At 44.6% G+C, this 21,483-nt stretch overlaps 1 protein-coding gene across 9 annotated transcripts in view; it reads right to left on the bottom strand.

Moving 5' to 3' along the window:
- Positions 1–21,483, bottom strand: part of LOC122420590 (zinc finger protein 665-like) — a 161,995-nt gene that overhangs the window by 103,906 nt on the left and 36,606 nt on the right. For 3 of the 9 annotated variants that reach the window (XM_043435853.1, XM_043435855.1, XM_043435854.1), the window contains exons 5-6: positions 16,702–16,960; positions 7,370–7,452 (exon numbers count right to left, since the gene is read on the bottom strand). In XM_043435853.1, the coding sequence (XP_043291788.1) occupies positions 7,370–7,384 (15 nt within the window). In that variant the 5' untranslated portion in view covers positions 7,385–7,452; positions 16,702–16,960. Of the gene's footprint in view, positions 1–3,990; positions 4,122–5,612; positions 5,776–7,369; positions 7,453–10,176; positions 10,187–15,877; positions 16,179–16,198; positions 16,678–16,701; positions 16,961–21,483 lie in introns of those variants that run through there. The other 6 variants (XM_043435859.1, XM_043435856.1, XM_043435857.1 and 3 more) reach the window with 6 other exon arrangements.

The raw sequence follows: 21,483 nt of genomic DNA, 5'->3' as shown, positions 1-21,483 counted from the left end.
TGAAGTGGGTTGCCATTTACTTCTCCAGGGATCTTTCTGATGCAGGAATTGAACTCTCAGTAATCAGTGTAATACAATAAAAGCATTACACAATTTGATGACTCAACTCATGTCTTACTTAGATGAGCAAACAAATGTTTTCACTAGATATTTAATGTTGAGTATTTCCCAGTTCATGTGCATCTGAAATTCATTTAATTTCTCGTAACTGTTTGATTTGTAAGTGCTTACTTTTTCTTTTGTAAAGCCAAGTGAATTAGATCTCCCTTACAAACTGACCTCAGCAATATTATCCAAACACAAAGACACACAGTGAGACATGCAGAAATCCAGACACACAGATGGACAGACAGAGACATAGTTTTCTGCTTGAGATTTAAAATGTCTCTTTGACCTTTTTCTTTCCCCTTGGTTTGAGATTCTAGTTTGCCCAAGGCTGAGGCCTCAGGCAAAGCAGGTTGTGTATTTCAAGGACTTGGTAAAGGTTGTGCGCTGTGCTAAGCTGCCTCAGTTGCGCCCAACTATCTGCGATCCCCTGGACTGTATCCCGCCAGGCTGCTCTTTCCATGGGACTCTCCAGGCAAGAACACTCTGGTGGGTGGCTATTCCCTCCTCCAGGGGATCTTCCTAACCCAGGGATCAAACCCACCGTTTCCACACTTGCAGGCAGGTTCTGTACCATTAGAGTCATCTGGGATGCCTGGGAAAGGTTAACTCAAGTTTTCCTAGGCTAGCTGTCTCAACGAGTTAGTTGCTTTTAACTCCATATGCAAAAAGAACTGGTTGTGCACTTTCAAAGAGAAAAAAAAATTCATTTTAACCAGTTTTCTCCAGAGTCTAGAGAACATCACAGCTATCCTATGTCAAAAAAGTTACCTTTCCTTTCTATAGTCATAGCTTTGTAGCTAAAATACAGATCAAATAGTGCTCAAATTGACTGTGAAAACAAGGGCAGATGGGCTGATAAAAATCTTGGATTGTCCCTCTGGGCAGATGGGGGTCTTGGGTTGTTCAGAAGAATCTGAAGGGGTAAAGAAAACTTGCTAGAGTGGGGGAAGCTGGGCTCACCCTCCCCCCAAGAGACAGGGGCAGTTAGAAGGGGACCAGCTCATGGAGAGGGAGACAGAGGGGTTGGGAGGGGTTTAAGGACACACAGGACAGAGAATGGAGACAGAAAGGGCAGTGGGGGACACTATTGGAGCTGTGGGCCGGCTCAATAGACAGCCGACCTAAAAAGTGAGGGTTTGATCAGCCAAAATATAATTCTGACACTGTAACATGGACAAACATCCTCACTAATCGCATAATTATTTTTCCAGTAACTTCATTAAGACAGTTTGAAGTTCGCTTTATGTACCTCATGGTAGGAGAGAGAAGGATCCAGCCTCTCATCCAGCAGGGCAGATTCTTATCCTTTCTTAAGGGGCAAGAGTCACGAACATTCAGTAACTTCTAAGGGTTCAGCCCTGCTTAACTTACGGTTCCAATTCTCACACAATCCACAGAAGATGTCCCACGTATTAGCTAATGAATAATAAGGTGAAGCTTCCCATCTGGGAATAAAAACGTCATCAATCTCAATCTCTTGTTTCTTAAAGAGTGGCGTTTTGTCTCACAAATCCTGCTCACAGTGCCAATTAATGCCTTGCCAAAAGTTTTCACTTTCATCTTAGGTTCCAAGGATTTGTTAAGAAAACAAGCCACTCTTTCTATACAAATAAATATTCCAATGTTTATTAGAGAATTATCTAGCTGACTTTCAATATACTAATCCAACCAGTCCATCCTAAAGGAGATCAGCCCAGAGTGTTCATTGGAAGGACTGATGTTGAAGCTGAAGCTCCAGTACTTTGGCCACCTGACGCAACTAACTCATTTGAAAAGACCCTGATGCTGGGAAAGATTGAGGGCATGAGGAGAAGGCGAGGACAGAGGATGAGATGGTTGGATGGAATCACCAACTCAATGGACAAGTTTGGGTTGATGGGGTTGTAAAGAGTTGGACATGACTGAGTGACTGAACTGAACTGAAAAGACAAGGAAATAAAAACAGCAGAGGATACATCACCGAATTGGCTTCTGACCAACATCCAGACTGGAACAGCCCTGGGAAGTCCCAGGACACAGCACATCTGGAGTCTCAAATGGGTAAAGGTCCCAGGCAGCATGTCCACTCCATGGGTGGGGCTTTAACATTGCAGTTCAGGGTTCCTGCTTATCATCCCAGGATGCAAACTGATGTCACCAATCTGTGAGCAAACAGCAGCTCTGGTTTCATCTTAATGCTGTTTGTTTTGTCTTACGAAACCTGGATGTTCCTAAGACTGGGGCTGGGTTGGTCAGCGCCTCTTTGAACAATCTCAAGGGTGAACAATCTCAAGATTTGTGTGCTAACTTATCTATGGTGCTGCAAGCCTTGCACTCGCAGCAGGCAGTCAGGGTACTCAGTCAGGGTGTGTCCAGGCAGGTTGGAGGCAAGCACAGAGGAATGCACTGCTTTGTCTTGAAACCTAAACAGGATTATTTTTTAAATTTCCCTAACACCCTGGTGGCCACATGGTAAAAAGTTAGCTTGCTGATGCAGGAGACATGGGTTCGATTCTTGTTCTGGGAAGATCTCACATGCCAAGGAGCAACTAAGCTGATGAAGGACAGATACTGAGCCTGTGGAGCGAAACTACTGAAGCCCGTGTGCCTAGAGCTGGTGCTCCACAACAAAAGGAGCCACCGCAACGAGAAGCCATCCACCCTGCAAGCAGAGAGCAGCTCCCACTTGTCTCAAATAGAGAAATGGCCACACAGGAAACAGACCCAGCGCAGCCAAAAAAAAAAAAAGGCCTTGCCTTTGTCTCTGTGGGCGCTAAAGCACCACTGGAGGGTGATGTACATTTCACATGTCAAAGAACAGAGCAGGAAGTTGAGGAGGAGAAAAATCTCCTGAGAGAGTTCACAAACACTAAGTATCTGTTTTCTCACAGAACGTTCACACTTCGAGAGTTTTCCAAACACAATGAATGGTGTGGCTTCCTCTCTGTCCTTGTGACAGCTGACCTGAAATCACACTGTTGATCCTTTCCCACTCATCTAATTTTCTGCTATTAGCACCTCATTCTCCACAATCCAGGGATCTTCCTCGTGCTACAAAAATAGAGTTATGATTCAGGTCAGAATCAGAAATTCCTGTTCAGAAGAAATGTCATATACTTGGCTTCTTCCAGAATCCAAACTTTCTTTATTTAAATTAAATGTAATTGCTATCTTTAATAATTTTGTTTATTCACTTATTTTGGCTGGAGTGAGTGATCGCTGCTGCTTGGACTTGTCCCCAAGTTGGGCAAGTAGTGGTTACGCTCCAGTTGCAGTGCTCGTGCTCCTCACTTGCTGTGGCTTCTCCTGGGTGCATGAGCTTCAGTGGTTGTCCCATGTGGGCTCAGTAATCGCAGCTTCCAGACTCTAAACTGCTGCTTTAGTAGTTCTGGTCCACGGGCTTAGCTGCTCTGTGATGTGGGATCTTCCAGACCAGGGATCGAACCTGTATCTACTGCAATGGCAGGTGGAAAATCCCAGCTCTTTTGTCAGTTAAGAAGTGAGGACATTACAGATGGACAGAAAAATATTTCACCAATTACTTTGCTATTTGCCTCCTTCTGAATGCACAGGGAACAGTATATATACAGTATAATATACAGTATAGTATGTATCAGGTATCTAGTTCCTTTCCAAGAGTTAGTGAACCAAGAACACAGGGGTATAAACAGGCAACTGGATATTTCAAAGTTTGAAATCAGCGCTATAAACACTCAAGCTCTGGAAAAACTCCTTGTGTATCACACAGTGGGCAGGCAGAAGGAAAGACAAGTTTGAACTCCCGATGCCAATCATGAAGCCTTACATGTCTGAGTGAACAAGGCTTTCAGCTCAGTCAAGAGCAAGGGAAAATGTAGAGATACCCCAAAGTAGATCCCTACTTCAGAGGGAAGTGATCCTCACCCACAGACAGCAGGTTCCTGAGGGTCTCCACCATCACGTCCTTGTACAAGGTCCTCTGGGCAGGGTCCAGGCACTCCCACTCTTCAGGAGTGAAATCTATGAACACATCCTTGAAGGTCAACTGTGCCTGAAATGAAAACACATTTCACCAATGGGCCCTGAGCAGGGTTCGTTCTTATTTTCACAAAAAAGGAGAAGAAGTGAGGTAGGTAAGGTCAATTCAGCTGAAGTAATATTGTGATAGATCCATGGAAATCTATGTGGAGCAAATTGTTGCTCTCTAACTTAATTTCCTGTTTTTTCATAAGATGATGACATCCTCCAATCAACACGAATTCATCATGGGTGTGTACAAGACATGAAAAACATACAAATTGCAGTCAACAGTGGGTTGTTGATGCAGAAGTGTTACGATCAACAAACTGAGTGACGTTCACTGTCTAGATGAGCTACAGCAAGACTGGTGTCTTCAGAGACGACAAAGTCCACAGCGGCTTTAAAAGAACACAGACTGTGATGAGGATGTCATCATCACACTGACGAGAGGTGTCTCAACACTTCATACACACTAAGCATTACTCTAAAGACTTTACCGATATCAACTTGTCATCAACATAACAGCAACATTAGGGAAAGATCTGTGTCCATCTTACTGGGGAGAAAACTCTGTCACTCTAAGAAATAGCTTCAATCAAAACAGTTAAGAAATGAGGCAACAGCACCTGAGCTCAGGTGGTTGGGAGAGACAACTGAACCTAAGGAATCAAAGAGTTATGTAACAGTATCAAAGACCATACACAGAGAGTTCCCTGAGAATACCTGAAACATGTTCAAGGGAGCTGAAGTGCAATGGAACAGCATAAGTGGTCACTATACAGGGTCACCCCCTCTACCTCCTAACCCACACGATGTCAATAATCTGACTACTATTTACATTATTCATGTGATGAGGTAGAAAATATTAAAGGCCATGGAATACACACTTCAGATACAACTGCAACTGCTCTAAGCATAAACTGTATTTATGAGATGGTTTTGTAATAAATCATGGAGTTACTTATACATGCACTCATGCATGCACATGGAAACACACAATTGATTGAAACAAGAAGAGTTGTCTTTTTTTCTTTCATTCAATCAAAATTTAGTGAGCATCAACTCTGTGTCCCAAACTGGGAATACAGCAGTGAACATGATGCATATTACAATCTAGCAGCCAGCCGGCCAATTACATCCATAATTTTAACATTCCTATTGTAATATGTGCTCTGAAACAGGCCTGGTGCTAAGAGAAGATTCAACAGAAAGTCTTGACCTACATCGATAAATCAGACAAGGTCTCTGTGAGGAAGAAACACTTAGGATTGGCAAGGTGGGAAATGGAAGAGTTTTGTAAGCAGAGAGAACAGCCTGAGTGCCAGCTCTGAGGCAGGAAGATATTTACTGAACAGAAAACCAGCCAGTGTGACTGCAACATAGGGAAAGAAGATGGGGTGATGCCAGGTAGAGGCTGATTTCTGCAAGGCCTATAAATTGAGGATGTTATTTCAAAAGCAACTGGACAGCACTTAAGAATCCGTAGGAGGAAAGTTAGAGATTTAGGGTTGTTTTTCAGCACTCACTCTGCTATGTGAGGAGGCTGTTGTTCAGTTGACTCCGTCATGTCAGACTCTTTGGGACGCCATGGACTGATGCCTGCCAGGGTCCTCTGTCCATGGGATTCTTCAGGCAAGAAAACTGGAGTGGGTGGCCATTCCCTTCTCCTGTTCATGTGTATTTTGGCATCTTTGGGGCATTAAAAATGAATCAAATGTATTTCAGTACGTTTGTTAATATGCTGTTTCCTTTTCACAGCTTCTTTGGTTTGTTTATGCTGGGCCTTCGTTGCCGTGATCAGCTCTCTCTACTTGTGGCTGCACTGCATGGAGGTGAGTCTGCAGTGCCCAGGCTTCTCATTGCAGTGGCTTCTCTTGTTTTGGAAGACAAGCTCAAGCATGCGGGCTTCAGTAGTTAAGGATTCCGGGCTCCAGAGCAGAGCCTCAGCAGTTGTTGGGCATGGGCTTAGTTGCTCTGCAGCATCTTCCAGGAATTGGGAAGGAACTTGTGTACCCTACACTGGCAGGCACATTCCTATTCACTGTATCACCAGGGACGTCCTCAAGATTATCTTATACAATTAAAAACATAAATAGTACAAGCAGAAAATAATACACAAATTACTTTAACGCCAATCTGTATAAAATACCTGTATTTAAAAATAATATGAGGGCTTCCCTGGTGGCTCAGTGGTAAAGAGTCCACTGACCAACATAAGAAACACAGGTTATTGCCTGCTCCGCTAAGATCCCACATGCTGAGGGGCAACTAATCCTGTGAACCTTAATTTCTAAGCCAGAGCTCCAGAGCCCAGGAGGTGAAACTACTGAAGTCAGTGCACTCTAGAGCCTGGGCTGCAAGACAAGAGAAGCCACGGCAATGAGAAGCCCGCACACTGCAACTAGAGAGTGGCCACCACTCATCAGAATTAGATGGAAGCCATTACAGCAATGAAGAGTCAGTAGAGCAAATAAATATATTTAAAAAATAATAATGTGATTTTATTCTTAATTTTAGGTATACGGTTATTAACAAAACTCAGAGTTTACTATTTTATTCCAATAATAAAACATTAAATCAAGATTAGTAAAGCTGGGGAATTCCCTGGCGGTCCAGTGGTTAAGATTCCACACTTCCACTGAAGGGTTTCGGGTTGAACCACTACTCAGGGAACTAAATCCTGTAAGCTGCACTGTGCAGCCAAAAAAGAAAGAACAAAAATTAGCAAACTATATTTCATAGTTTAAATGAGATGATGTAATGGAACACTCTCTAGCCCTGAGGTCTTTTTCTGGTTTTTCTATTCGATTCTGAAACACTACGATTTTCAAGGAGGTCCTCATTTAGTTTTAAATGTACTATAAAAAGTGAGAACTAATTTCTCCTGGTTAGTTCCTTTTTCCAGATTTTACCACATACTCTGCATACGAACCCCTGACTCCAGGGGCAGCTTCTTTACCCTGGTTGACAGAGAGCAGGCAGCGCACCCAGAGGGGCCCTAAGCAATCCCTGCTGCCCAACAGCACTGAGACCCCGTCTCCAACCCCTGGGTGAGAAGCCCTGCCCAGGACGGTGCCCAGGGGAGCCTCCTCACAAGGGCCAGGTCACGGGTCATGGGGAGACGGGATCTAAGTGGAGACGACAGGCCCTGTGGGAAGGGCCCGGGTGAGTGTGGGAGTACAGGAGTCAGACAGGACACTCCAGAGTCAGACACGATTAGCGAGTCCAGAGAAGGGCATTTCAGGAAGGACAGACTGAGTATCCACTGAGAATATGCCCTTACCTGAGAAAGAGCCATGCCTGACTCCTGTTCTTTCCTCTTCCTCCTCTTCAGGGCTTCCTCAGGCAACACAAGTCTTCAGAGGTCTATCATGAAAGTGAAAACATGCTGTTTAATGCTTCAAGTCAACGCAACCCCTTCCTGAGCCCCAACGACACACACAGGGAAGCCCTCACCATGAGGGACACACAGTCCCCTGTGCCCACTGTCTCAGGAGGGACTCAGGACAGGCAACTCCAGCACAGAGTCCAACACGGGACTTTCCCACACTTTCCCTCGGATCACACTCCACTCCTGGTGCACACAGCAGCAGGGGGCACCTCTGCTGAGCCCACGATGCCCATCAGGCCACACAGCAGGCCCTGGTCGAGCCCCACTCAGAGCAGAGTGCCCTCCCCTCCCCCAGGGCCCGATCTCAGTCTCAGAAGTGGAGGGTAAGAGCCCTGGTGCTCAATGCAGGATCCAGATCGTTATCATCTGCAGCTCTGTGCACATTCCTGGGGTGAGGCCCCACACGAGATCCTGAGGAGCGTGTCTGATGGGGGAGAACCGACTAATGAAAGGGTTATGTATATACATACCATACACCCTGTGACCATGTGACACATGTGTACACTGTGAAGTATTTATCACAATTCACTAACCAACACATCCATCACCTCCGAATTCCCATGTTCTGTGTGACAACACTGATGACGTATTCTCCTGACAAATTCCCAGCATGCAGTAACAGAATAGGATTAACTATGGTCAGCATGCTGCACACACCTTCCCAGGACGTACTCATTTTACAACTCAAAGTCTGTACCTTTTGACCAACATCTCCCCATCCTCCCCACCTCCCAGCCCCAGATAACCACCATCCCACTGTCTGGTGCTAGTGAGTTTCACTTTTTTTAGATTTCACATATAAGCGAGCACATACAATATCGGTCTTTCCCTGTCTGTCTCAGTTCACGAAGCATAATATTCTCTACATTCATCCAAGTTGTCCCAAGTGACAAATACATCCTTTTTTATGGGTGCATAATGTCATTATATATATGTGTGTGTGATAGCCTGTGTGTATGTTGCCAATCAGGACTTCCCTGGTAGCTCAGATGGTAAAGAATCTGCCAGCAATGCAGGACACCTGGGTCGATCCGTGGGTCAGGAAAACCCCCTGCAGAAGGGAATGGCAGCCCACTCCAGTATTCTTGTCTGGAGGATTCCATGGATAAGGAGCCTGGAGGTTACAGTCCATGGAGTGGCAAAGAGTCTGACACGACTGAGTGACTAACACTGAGTAAAACTAGCATTTATCAGCCTGGATCCTTGGGCTCTTTAATCAACAGAAATAGTTAAGAGACCAGAGGAGAGATTCAGGGACCACTTATTGGGCCTCCTGCCGCATTAAAGCAGAGCACCAAAAAGAAGTAGGTGCTCTTGCTCCTCTCAAAAAAGGATGTGCGAGCTGGTTCCTTAAATGTGGGTAAAGGTAGGCATGGATTAGTGGTTAAGGCCAGAAGGTAGTTGAGGATATCTGACCCCTGTTGGCCCCACTAGTGGTGCTGTGGGCAGGGGTCATGGGCAGTGAGCTCTTTTGCTTCTGGAGACTCAGACATAACAGTTGGTTTGTGGCTCTTTTCTTTCTTATTGTTCAGTGGTTAAGAACCTGCCTGGGTATGCAAGGGATATGGGTTCAGTCACTGGTGGGGGAACTAAGATCCCACATGCGGTGGAGCAACCAAGCCCGAGCACCACAACCAGAGAGTCTGTGCACTGAAACTAAAGATCCTGCAGGACGCAGGTGAAGCCAAATACATAAACATTTAAAAAATTTTTTTGATTTGCTTCTCTTGGATACATAATAAGAAGTGAGACTGTGAGATCCTATGCATGCTCTGTTTTTAATCATTGGGCAACTTCCGTACTGAACGTCCAGAACAAGTCTGTGTGGTACAGGTTGCTGTGGAATTGATGGCCCTGGGATTCTAGGAACAATCCTTCTCTACACCATGCAATTTTATGGCCCCTCCCTAGCAAAATCGTTCACCACCAAAGCCCTGGACCAACTGTTTCCCCTTTGAGGCCGAAAGGAACTTCCAAACCTCCATCTGGTCCAACACATTCCCCAGATCCCAGTAATAATCCACCTATCCTGCTATGCAATCCCAAGAAGGTTCCAAAACTTAACAACTCCTGTGTTTATGATGGAATAATAACACAAGACGCTCAAACACAAACCAGACTCAAGATATTTTCTTATCAGTCACAGTGACCCCAGCCAATCTTGCTTCTTTCCTCCACAGGTGTGAATATGAGTTTCCCAAACCCAGACATGCAAACTTCAGTCACAGCATCTGTGTCCCAGGGAAACTGAGCTAAGACACTATGGCATGTCCACCATTCCATGCAGCCCACCATTAGCCATGAGCCACATCCAGGTCCTCTAGCCAGAACTGAAAACGCCTTTGTCAACAGTTTCACACACCCCGTGATCCCACAACTATGCTTGTCTGTCTCTCTCTCACACACACACACCATTTATTCATTCCATCCAGAGGCGCACTGTTGCTACCGACAAGCTCCCTTTAACTTTCCCCTGTTTTTCTACCTCTTCTCCAAGCATGGCTGAATAAGAGGGCTAAAGAGCCAAGACCGGGACTTCCTCGGTGGTTCAGTGGTTAGGAATCCGCCTGCCAATGCAGGGACACAGGTTCCATTCCTGGCCTGGGAAGATTCCACATGCTGTGGGGCATTTAAGCCTGCAAGCCACAACTACTGAAGCCTGCCTGGCCTAGAACCCACACTCTGCAACAAAAAGCCACTGCGATGAGAAGCCTGCACACTGCGACTAGAGCAGCCCCTGCTCACTACAACCAGAGAAAACCCACCCCAGCAATGAAGACCCAATGTAGCAAAAAATTTAAAAAAAAAAAAAAAAAAAAAGAAAGAGCAGAGACCATTGGGCGTGGGCATCACAACAAAAATGCACCCTAGCTGCAAATCCACAAACCCTGGGCACTTAGTATGGAGACCAAGAAGCTGGTGCTCTTGGGAAAACCTGTCAGTGACTGCAGACATTATGCAGTTGAGGGATGGTTGGTAAAGAAGTCACAAAGAGAGAGGTCCCATCTCACTGGCTCCTCTTCTCCGTGCTCACAGCTAACTGGCAGATACCCCAGCTCATTGAGGAGGCTGGGGAATAGGGAGGTGTCTCCTTCATATGCACTTAACTTTGAAACCTTCGGGCCACTCCAAACACAGTAAACTCAGCATCCCCTGCTCTGAGCAGATGAACTGCTGGAAGGCAAAGCTGCTGTCCAAGATGGCAACTGGTCCCTGGATGGACAGAGGTTAGAAGACCTGGGGGCTGCAGCTGGGCAGTGACACAGTAACTAAAACATGGGGAAACCTCAAGACACTAGATCTAATGGGCTTTTTAGAGGACTCCCAACATCTTTTGCTTTTGAGGAATTAAGTGTCCACAGACACCTTCTTCCAACAACACAAGAGAAGACTCTACACATGGATATAACCAGATAGTCAATACCGAAATCAGATTGATTATACTCTCTGCAGTCAAAGATGGAGGAGCTCTATACAGTCAGCAAAAACAAGACCAGGAGCTGACTGTGGCTCAGATCATGAACTCCTTATTACAAAATTCAGACTTAAATTGAAGAAAGTAGGGAAAACCACTAGACCATTCAGGTATGACCTAAATCAAATTCCTTATGATTATACAGTGGAAGGGAAAAATAGATTCAAGGGATTAGATCTGATAGAGTGCCTGAAGAACTATGGATGGAGGTTTGTGACACTGTACAGGAGGCAGTGTTCAAGACCATCCCCATGGAAAAGAAATGCAAAAAGGCAAAATGGTTGCCTGAGGAGGCCTTACAAATAGCTGAGAAAAGAAGAGAAGTGAAAGGCAAAGGAGAAAAGGAAAGATATACCTATTTGAATACAGAGTTCAAAAGAATAGTGAGGAGAGATAAGAAAGCCTTCTGCAGTGATCAATGCAAAGAAATAGAGGAAAACAATAGAATGGGAAAGCCTAGAGAACTCTTTAAGAAAATTAGAGACATCAAGGCAACTTTTCATGCAAAGATGGGCACAATCAAGGACAGAAATGGTATGGACCTAACAGAAGCAGAAGATATTAAAAAGAGGTGCCAAGAATACATAGAAGAACTATAGAAAAAAAGATCTTCACGACCCAGATGTGATCACTCACCTAGAGTCAGACGTCCTGGAACGAGAAGTTAAGTGGGCCTTAGCAAGCATCACTATGAACAAAGCTAGTTGAGGTGATGGAATTCCAGTTGAGCTATTTCAAATCCTGAAAGATGATGCTGTGGAAGCACTGCACTCAATATGCCAGCAAATTTGGAAAACTCAATCAGTGGCTACAGGACTGGAAAAGGTCAGTTTTCATTCCAATCCCAAAGAAGGGCAACACCAAAGAATGCTCAAACTACTGCACAAATTGCCCTCATCTCACACGCTAGCAAAGTAATGTTCAAAATTCTCCAAGCCAGGGTTCAACAGTATGTGAACCGTGAACTTCCAGACTGGATTTAGCTGGATTTAGAAAAGGCAGAGGAACGAGAAATCAAATTGCCAACATCTGCGGGATCATCGAAAAAGCAAGAGAGTTCCAGGAAAACATCTGTTTCTGCTTTACTGACTATGACAAAGTCTTTAACTGTGTGGACCACAACAAACTGAAAAATTCTGAAAGATATGGGAATACCAGACCACCTGACCTGCCTCCTGAGAAATCTGTAAGCAGGTCAGGAAGTAACAGTTAGAACTGGACATGGAACAAGAGACTGGTTCCAAATAGGGAAAGGAGTATGTGAAAACCGTATATTGTCACCCTGCTTATTTAACTTATATGCAGAATACATCATGAGAAATGCTGGGCTGGATGAAGCACAACCTGGAATCAAGACTACCGGGAGAAATATCAATAACCTCAGATATGCAGATGCCACCACCCTTATGGTAGAAAGCGAAGAACTAAGAGCCTCTTGATGAAACTGAAAGAGAAGAGTGACAAAGTTGGCTTATAACTCAATATTCAGAAAACTAAGATCATGGCATCTTGTTCCATCACTTCATGGCAAATAGATGGGGAAACATTGGAAACAGTGACAAGACTTTATTTTTCTGGGCTCCAAAATCACTGCAGATGGTGATTGCAGCCATGAAATTAAAAGGTGCTTGCTCCTTGGAAGAAAAGTTATGACCAACCTAGACAGCATATTAAAAAGCAGAGACATTACTTTTCCAACAAAGGTCTGTCTAGTCAAAGCTATGGTTTTTTCCAACAGTCATGTATGGATGTGAGAGCTGGAGTATAAAGAAAGCTGAGTGCTGAAGAACTGATGCTTTTGAACTGTGGTAGTGGAGAAGAATCTTGAGACTTCCTTGGCTTGTAAGGAGATCCAACCAGTCCATCTTAAAGGAAATCAGTCCTGAATATTCATTGGAAGGACTGATGCTGAAGCTGAAACTCCAATACTTTGGCCACCTGATGTGAAGAACTGACTCATCAGAAAAGACCCCGATGCTGGGAAAGATTGAAGGCAGGAGGAAAAGCGGACAACAGAGGATGAGATGGTTGGATGGGGTCACTGACTCAATGGACGTGAGTCTGAGTAGACTCCGGGAGTTGGTGATGGACCGGGAGGCCTGGCGTGCTGCAGTCCACGGGGTTGCAAAGAGTCAGACATGACTGAGCAACTGAACTGAACTGAACATCTTTTGCTTTTTAGGAATCAAGTGTCCACATGGGGTCAAAGAGTTGAAATGTCCAGAACAGATATGGGAACCATCACCACCTACCCTGTCCCCTCTGTCTCCTGTGAGAATTGAGTTCAAACTACAGTCATAGTCTGTATGGGAATTCCTAATAACGTACTTTCACAGCCTTGAGAAATTCCACAGAAATAACACCTGGAAAAACAGCATATACCTAGAAACTATGTTAATGATTATCTTTCATGTTTTTCTTAAGGAAAATTGCCTTGTTACAAACCCCAAGGTCAGACCCAGGAGAGAGTATGACTGGGATCATGAAAGCATGGACCTTGGAACACTGGGTCAGCACCAGGCATGAATGCTGCCTACGGACTTGCTAATTGTTCCCGAGACTAGCCCAGAAGGGAACAACCTGGGGTAAACACAAGGAGATCTGGACTCTGTCGGTGTAGTCCATGACATTTAGAAGTACGTGATTAACACAGCATGTGTCTTAAGAAAGATAAGATCTGAGAAAGTCTTGTTGTCTGCAATTAGGAATAAAAGCTGGACTCAGAGTGGACTCTGCACCTCAGTCCAATAGAGGCTGCAGGTCCCCTGACCCACTGCACCAGATTTCATGTTCTGTCTTCATTCTTGTTGCTTGCTCCCAGACCATCAGGGCAACACTAGTCCTCATCCCTAGAGTGAGATGCTGCAAGCATCCTGGGAGGAAGAGGAACATGGTGCATACTTCAATGAAGGGAAAACAGGAACGACTCCAAATAATCAAAGGACAAGGGCATTTCTGATGAGGGTGATTAATACAGAAGCACTAAACCTGGCTTAATGTGACAGAGAATATCAGAAGGAGATAGGGAGACCTCTCTGGTCTAGAACTGAAGGAACAGAAAGAGCAAGGGCCATGGTAATTAATGACCAAAGGCAGGTGTAGAAACTAAGATCCGAGACATAGAAGGTTTCTATATTTATGAACAAGGACTAAGTGAATGTGACCAGGACAGAATGACCATGAGAACAGGGTCGGCTCCCAGGATGAGGCTGGAGACACTGGCAGAGGTCAGGATGCTGCTCTGAGGACATGGGGAAGCCAGTGGAGGTGGCAGGTGTCGCTGCACATTGACCTTTACTCACAGAAGACGGCTCATGATTCTCTCTGACTCTGAGCCTATGCTCCTGCCTCCATCCTACTGTTCTGTGTTTTTCATTTTAGAAAACTAAGGTCCATTTAAAATTCTTATAAAAACTGGGTACTCCCTCCAAGAAGAACTGCCACACACAGTTAGACAACTCAATTTGGCCAATCATTTCAGGGGTCCCTGTTGCTCAGCTTCTGGACCTGAAGAAGCATCATCAGATCAACTCATAGCTCACTAGTTACCAGATTGCATAAAAGAGAGGAAAATGGAGTATCAGACTAACTGCTTAAATTAGATTTGACTCTTAACATAAAAGATCGCTGACATCCTTACTCATCAAAATAGTCTGTAACTATTTACTAGTTACCAAAAAAGTTTCCAGATAAAACATGAAGAGGAGACAGAGAACAGGTCTCAAATAAATGTGAAAGAAACCTAAAGTGAATCAGCGTGTTAAAATTTTTTCATTGAAGAATACTGGTGCAAGGTATTAAAAAAAAAAGTTGAGAATATAGCATATGTAGAGAAGAATGAAATGAATTAATTACAGGAGGCCACCAAATCTTATTTCAGAAGTGAATAATTGTTTACAAGAAAGTTGCTATTGAATGAACAAATCTTTATCTCAAGCTACAAAAAAGAATTAAATGTAAAAGGAGAGCTAAAAGTAAAATAATCGCAAAGTACAAGTTCCTTGAAAAGGCATCGTGGAGTAAGAGTCAGTCAGTTCTTGCCCCACTTCTCTCACATAACCTCTACACCAGGAACAGGGAAGAGGTGACCCACACCTGAGAGAATCAAATCACTACCACAGCCCCCACCTCAACAAGCTCTACACATGGATGGTCTTTTAATACAAATAATTACAAAATGCACACGCCTTACAGACAGAAGTTTTCTAATCCTCATCCTCATCTATATAATCTAAGGAAACAAGTTTTAAAATTACTAGATTTTAAACCCAAAAATCAATGCATCACGACTTAATAATTCTTACCCAACCAATTCAGCGCTCGTCTGGATCTAGTCCCCTCCCCCACCTGCACACCAGTTGTTTCCACTTAATTTGGTTTATGTTTCCCTACTTCTTTCTCCGTCTCCCTTCCTCTTCCCCTCTGCTCTCCTGCTGTGCCTGTCCTCTACTTCTTCCCTGCCTCCCATCCGGCCTCTCTCTGCCATCTGTTCGCCTTGAAGTTGCTTTCTCTCCAACCTCCCTGGTGATCCTCAATCTCCATATTTCAGCCTTTCTTCCTCCATCTCTGCCCTCCCTTCCTCCCAACTCTCTGGCACTCCCAAGAGGCTATGCTTCCTTTCAGCTCGCTTTCTTTCTCAGCTCCTCCAATCATTTTCTCTCCCAGCACGATATTGCTCTGTAAGTCAAGGTCCCAACACTTGTATCCCCTTTGCGGGCTCTCTGTGTTAACTGCGTCTCCACTGTTGCCCTCTTCGAGAACCCTGATTTACAGTCCCTCTCCCTTGAAGGCTACAGAAGGGGGCGGCAAAGGGTGAGATGGTGAGATACCATCCCTGGACTCAACGGACATGAATCTGAGCAAACTCTGTAAGATACAGGAGTTGCAAAGACTCGGACTGAACACCACCTCCCTTTTTTCCTCACCTATAACTCCCCGGAGATCCTGTTTTTTCTAAACTTCTCTCCTTTCCCCACCCGCTACCGAAGGAGTATTCTCTTTCATGTCGCTGTCTCTTCCAAGTTCCTCACAATCCTCTTCACTGTCATCGCTTCTCCCTCATGCTTTTCTCCATTTTTTATTTCTCTCGGAGTCGCTGTCTCTGCTTCTCATGACCACACCTCGCCCATTAACTACAGGGTAGGAGACTGAGCAAGTAGCGCCGCTTCCACAAGAGCCACATTCCAGCAGGTGGAATTGGGGACGGAAGAACCATGGGTGTCACGTGGCTGCTTCAGGTCACCTACCCCCACACGGTGTCAGCGGAACGGTCACTATGAAGGCAAGGCCTGAGGGGCAGTAGGACCCGCCTGAGGAGACGTGAGGACAGGGGCTGGGAGGAGGGGGTCTCAGGAGCGGGGCGGGCTCTCCAGAATCCCAGGACCGGGGAGAGGGCGCGGCCTCCAGAGGCCGAGAGGGCGAGGCTGCGGAGCGCGGAGCGAATAAACCACCTCGCCGAAGAGAATTTTATGCGCTGCAGGAAAGGCAGAGGGGTCAGTGAGGTCAGTAAATGGTTTTAAGCAGCAAAGGGGTGCGAAACGGAGCGTCTCAACGGTCGGAATTCAGGACTCGGCTTCACGGCGACTTTAAAACAATAAGGGAGGCGCCCTACGCCGCTCTCGGAGACGTCTGAATTTGCTGCGGGTGGTTCGGCGGGCGCGCGGATATAGACTCAGTAGAGACCGTCAGGCCCGGGGTAGTGAGGAAAAGAGACTGCGAGGCGCAAGTTTGACTAGAAAGACAAACTCACTGCGCTGAGATGTCCACTCGCCGCTCTCCGCTTCCGGGTATGCGTGATGCCAGGCGCAGTCTCAGTGAAACAGCCTAGCGGCCTGGGGGCGGGGCCTGAGCGGACATAGAGCATCAGGGGGCCGGTCTTGAAGCGAAGCCAATCCTGCGTGGGGACCTTGGGAGGGTGTGGCGGGACCTCGGGGCGCGGCGGGCGGGGCCTCGGGGCGCAACAATTTACTGCTGTAATCCCTGCTGAAGATGACTGCGACAGCCTGCTCCTTGAAAGGAAAGGTATGATAAGTTATCAGTGTATTTTAAAGCAAAGGCATCACTTTGCCAACAAGGGTCCCTATTGTCAAAGCTATCGTTTTTCCAGTAGCAGGTAGGGATGTGAGACTTGGTTCATAAAGAAGGCTAAGCATAGAAAGATGGATACTTTCGGATTGTGGTGCTGGAGAAGTCTTGAGTCCCTGGGACAGCAAGGAGATCAAACTAGTCCATCCTGAAGGAAATCAATCCTGAATATTCACTGGAAGGATTAGATGCTGAAGCGCCAATACTTTGGCCACCTGATGCAAATATCAGACTGATTGGAAAAGACCTTGATGCTGGGATAGACTGAGGGCAGGAGGAGAAGGGAGCAGCAGAGGATGACATGGTTAGGATAGCATAACCGACTCAATGCACCTGAATCTGAGCAAACTTCAGGAGATAGTGAAGGACAGGGAAGCCTGGCCTGCTGCAGTCCACAGGGTTGCAAAGAGTCAGACACGACTTAGTGACTGAACAATAACAATAAATCATTGCTAGGGCAAAGACTGGGAAACTAGAGTGTCTGTTTTTTCCCCCAGGTAAACAAAGGGCCTAGTGTGAGTCTTAATGCAGTGTTAATGGGGAAAAGTGGCTCTTGGCAGTAAGCCTTTTCCTGTAAGTGAAGTGGGAGAATTCTTTAACCTGTGCTATTTTCCATAATTACAGGGTCTGAAGTAAGCTTCAATTTTTTCATCATAAATTATAACACCAAGCATAAGTCAAAAATGATAAACACTTCTCAAAAATGGAACATTAGGAATATTAAACCAATAATAATAAAAACAACAACAAATGCCTGAGAACCTCGGTGTATGTCCCTTAGAACATTGGTGAACAGTCCTGCCAGTTCCTGTAGGGCTGTGTCATCCTGGTCCTGTCACATCCTAGAGACATCAGTATGTGTTGAAAGACGTTCCTCTGAATCAAGTCAGAGGTCTGGGTTGCTGTTAAATTGAATAAGAACCCAGAGGTTATATATTAATGCCAAACTCTTGGCTCTCTGTGCATCAATGCCAAACCAAAATACTTAAAATACAAATACAGAGTTATGGAAGAGAAAGAGTGGCTTTACATATTTGCCAGGCTAAGAGAGAACACATTAGGCCCTCTCCCTGGTGAGCAGGGAGAGGTTATATTGTCAGGCTGGGGATATATGATAAGGATCAAGGCAGTATTGTACTTTTCTTCTACAAAGTTGCAAAAGGATGGAGTTGCTGACAAGATTAGGGTGTCTACACGGTTTTAGGTGCTCTGGTCTCCTTGATGAACCCCTCTGGTCCCTTAATCTTGCCTTAGGTGGTTTGCTGGCTGCTCCTCCTTTGATTGGAGGTGATGCAGTGGTAAAGAATCTACTCGCCATTCAGGAGACTCCCTGTGTCGGGGAGATACCATGGAGGAGGAAATGACAACCCACTCCAGTATTCTTGTCTGGGAAATTCCATGGACAGAGGAGCCTAGCGGGCTATAGTCCACTGCTTCACAAAAGTGTTGGCCAGGACTGACCGAGCAGGAGCATCCTTCTTTAATTAGCAACTTTTCTGCCCTTGGATGTCATGGAAGGTCATGGAAACTGTAGTCTTGCCTGTAAGAAATGAAAAACAAAAGGCCTCTGTGCCCTGGAGCCCCATAGCACCCTGATCCACAACATCAATACTAAGAAAAATGTTTTCCATTTTGCCATCTCTCTGGTGATCATGAAAAAAAATCTTTGCACAGCATCATGGTTTTTATGTTCATGATTAGGCAGTAATGAAATATCTTACTGATGTAAATAAACTACTCACTCATCTCCTTTAGCACCTGAGCCCTGCTGAAGGATTAAGCTGGTGAGAATAAGCTTTTCTTGATTAACGAAGTAAAAAAGGGTCAGTTGTTTTCTGTGACCTCAGAAAGAAAGCTGTTATGTGAATTGTCCTTCATGTTGAGCATGAAGACAGTATACACAGATGGGGATCAACTAGGTATTACCTTAAAATGGTTTGGCCCAGATACCTGGGGGAAAGTCTTCAGGAAATTTCAAGAGTAGATCTACTGAGGATTTAGCACATCTGAACTAGTAAACACAAACTGAACTGAATTATCCAAGGAATACTGAACACTGTTGGGAAAATAAAATTAAAGACAAAAATGAATGGGCCTGGAGATTACCATAAGTGAGTAAGTCAGAAAAAGACAAATATTAGATATCACTTATATTTGGAATCTGGAAAAATGATACTACTGAACTCATTTACAAAACAGAAACGTCCTACTGTATAACACACGGAACTCTGCTCTATGTCATGTGGCAGCCTGGATGGGACAGGAGTTTGGGGGAAAATGGATATATACATAAACTGGCTGAGTCCCTTGATACAGTCATTTATCCCAACCCCTTAAAAGACCTGACTCCAAATCCATGGCTGATTCATGTCAGTGTATGGTAGGAACCACTACAATACTGTAAAGTAATTAGCCTCCAACTAACAAAAATAAATGGAAAAAACCCCCAAAAAACACTGATAGACAAAAAAACCCCAAAAAAACCTGAATCCTCTCAGGACCAGCAGTACCCTACACCCATCCCCACCCCACTCCCAAGTACAAAAGTTCCCCCGTACTACCATGTCTTTGCTTTTTTAAAAAATATTTCATTGGAGTACAGTTGATTCACAATGTTCTGTTAGTTTCAGGTGTACAATTAATTGAATCAATTATACACACACATAAAACCAGCCAATCCTAAAGGAAATCAATGCTGAATATTCATTGGAAGGACTGATGCTGAAGCTCCAATACTTTAGCCACTCACTGGAAAAGACCCTGATGCTGGGAAAGATTGAGGGCAAGAGGAGAAGGGGGCGACAGAGGATGACATGGTTAGATAGTATCACTGACTCAATGGACATGAATTTGAGCAAATTCAATACAATATAAAGTGAAGAGTTTGCTAATAAAAAGTTTTCTTCTAAAAAACAATATACCCATGAAGAAGCATAAAATATTTGGAAAGACCACCATATGTGAATCATACTTAAATATTTATAAATGAAATATTCTGCAGTGAAAGTAAAACTGAATAAATAGAACAATTTACTACCTATGCAGTGCCCTTAAATATCCAGTTCATTGGCTCCAAATCACATATAATAAAGAGTGAACAGTTTGTAACTTTATTAAAAAGGTCAGAGACTATGTTGTTGAGATTGAAGTATGATAGGAAAGCATTCAAGATATAACGCAAAGGATGTCATAATAAATATTATAGAATATTAATGTATCTTTTATGCAAAAGTAACTTTTGGGCCTTTAATATAAAACATGCGCTATTCTAAGCCATCTAACAATCTTCAGTTCAGTTCAGTTCAGTCACTCAGTTGTGTCCGACTCTTTGTGACCCCACAAATGACAGCACACCAGGCCTCCCTGTCCATCACCAACTCCCGGAGTTTACTCAAACCCATATCCATCGAGTCAGTGATGCCATCCAGCCATCTCATCCTCTGTCGTCCCCTTCTCCTCCTGCCCCCAATCCCTCCCAGCATCAGGGTCTTTTCCAATCAGTCAGTCCTTTGCATCAGGTGGCCAAAGTATTGGAGTTTCAGCTTCAACATCAGTCCCTCCAATGAACACCCACAACTGATCTCCTTTAGGATGAACTGGTTGGATCTCCTTGCAGTCCAAGGAACTCTGAACAGTCCTCTTCAACACCACAGTTCAAAGCCATCAATTCTTCGGTGCTCAGCTTTCTTCACAGTCCAACTCTCACATCCATACATGACCACTGGAAAACCCATAGCTTTGACTAGACGGACCTTTGTTGGCAATGTAATGTCTCTGCTTTTTCATATGCTATCTAGGTTGGTCATAACTTTCCTTCCAAGGAGTAAGCGTCTTTAATTTCATGGCTGCAATCACCATCTGCAGTGATTCTGGAGCCCAAAAAATAAAGTCTGACACTGTTTCCACTGTCTCCCCATCTATTTCCCATGAGGTGATGGGACCAGATGCCATGATCTTCATTTTCTGAATGTTGGGCTTTAAGCCAACTTTTTCACTCTTCTCTTTCACTTTGATCAAGAGGCTCTTTAGTTCCTCTTCACTTTCTGCTATAAGGGTGGTGTCATCTGCATATCTGAGGTTATTGATATTTCTCCCAGCAATCTTGATTCCAGCTTGTGCTTCTTCCAGCCCAGCGTTTCTCGTGATGTACTCTGCATATAAGTTAAACAAGCAGGGTGACAATATACAGCCTTGACGTACTCCTTTTCCTATTTGGAACCAGTCTGTTGTTCCATGTCCAGTTCTAACTGTTGCTTCCTGACCTGCATATAGGTTTCTCAGGAGGCAGGTCAGGTGGTCTGGTATTCCCATCTCTTTCAGAATTTTCCACAGTTTATTGTGATCCACACAATCAAAGGCTTTGGCATAGTCAATAAAGCAGACATAGATGTTTTTCTGGAACTCCCTTGCTTTTTTGATGATCCAGCGGACGTTGGCAATTTGATCT

This window comes from Cervus canadensis, chromosome 18, assembly GCF_019320065.1.
Source record: "Cervus canadensis isolate Bull #8, Minnesota chromosome 18, ASM1932006v1, whole genome shotgun sequence".
Taxonomy (NCBI): domain Eukaryota; kingdom Metazoa; phylum Chordata; class Mammalia; order Artiodactyla; family Cervidae; genus Cervus; species Cervus canadensis.
The sequence above is the reverse complement of the archived record's forward strand: the minus strand, read 5'-3'. Positions and strand labels throughout refer to the sequence as shown.